Source organism: Priapulus caudatus, unplaced genomic scaffold (genome assembly GCF_000485595.1).
Source record: "Priapulus caudatus unplaced genomic scaffold, Priapulus_caudatus-5.0.1 Scaffold1646, whole genome shotgun sequence".
NCBI classification, from domain to species: domain Eukaryota; kingdom Metazoa; phylum Priapulida; class Priapulimorpha; order Priapulimorphida; family Priapulidae; genus Priapulus; species Priapulus caudatus.
Genome location: NW_014578707.1, coordinates 61,996 through 63,065, shown reverse-complemented (window position 1 = coordinate 63,065; position 1,070 = coordinate 61,996). Strand labels below are relative to the sequence as shown.

The following is a 1,070-nucleotide window of genomic DNA, read 5'->3' as shown; positions in this document are numbered from 1 at the left end:
GTGGTGGTGCAATTGTGCTAGTAGTAGCTACAAGTCGTTCTGACTCATCAGCAAGTCGTGCCAGCTCCGGAGCAGTGAGACAAAACTTCAAGAGCGTTGCTGGAGATGTTGTTATTCCAGAGATCCTTCCTTGGCCTTTCGTTGATTTGTTGAGGTGTTCCATCGCCTGATCAACACCAATTCGTGTGAATGGAATACGGTTGCTGGTATTCACTGCAAACTCACCATTGGTGAAGCTCTGCCATAGTTCTGGATTAGAGGTTTTTATGGCATCCATGCGTGCGATGAACTCTGGAATGTTTTGAGCATAATCTAGCCTGGCATATGCAAAGAAGTACTTACAAAGATGCTCAAGTGATATCAAGTAGAGGTGCCAGTTACCTTCCCGTATAGCCCTCTGGAACTGTAACAGTGTCATCACCTGCCGCATGTACATCCTAGCCCATTGAAACATTGGGTCTGTCTTACGACTAGCGTCAAACTCTCGTAGCTGTTTCTCAAGATTGAAGGATTCTATATCCATTTTGAATGCCTAGTGCGCTTCTGCAACGCCTGTCTTATCCCGGCATGCTTCAGTCAGCTGCTTTACGCTGGCTACCAAGGCGTCACGTACAACAGGTTGATCCTCAAGGAATTTCTCCATCCAGAGATCGAAGAGTGCCTGAAGAGTTAACTGGTGCGCGTTGATCGCTCTGTTGTATGTAATGATTGCCATTTAAAATCTGTGATACTGTCACGCTACAGATCTGCTTCTTGCCATGCGTCGTCAAGACCTTCAATTATTTAAAACGTTTATAAAATTATGACTTGATTAGATATGTGTTTTGACTAGAAATACAAAGTTAAAAACTAAAATAGAGTCCGATTGCATTTAAAAATTTAAAAATGCGTGGTAAGATTATATATATTTTTTGATAATAACGTCGAAAACCTGTTTCTATCCATGCAAACAGAGTTCAGATGAAAAGTTGTCTCAACTATAATGCATTTGGTACTCAAACTCTATGAACACATTTTTATTATACGTTTAAAATAATAGTGTGGTCTCTTATGTCATGAATTGAGCTCCC

At 41.1% G+C, this 1,070-nt stretch overlaps 1 protein-coding gene across 1 annotated transcript; it reads right to left on the bottom strand.

Annotated features, from left to right (window-relative positions):
• Positions 1 to 8: 8 nt before the first annotated feature.
• Positions 9 to 686, bottom strand: LOC106817244 (the record flags this gene model as incomplete). Its single annotated transcript, XM_014821908.1, is given in 1 exon segment — positions 9 to 686. A coding segment is annotated over 1 exon segment (515 nt), but the record flags the coding sequence as incomplete, so codon positions are not given.
• Between the last annotated feature and the right edge of the window lie 384 nt (positions 687 to 1,070).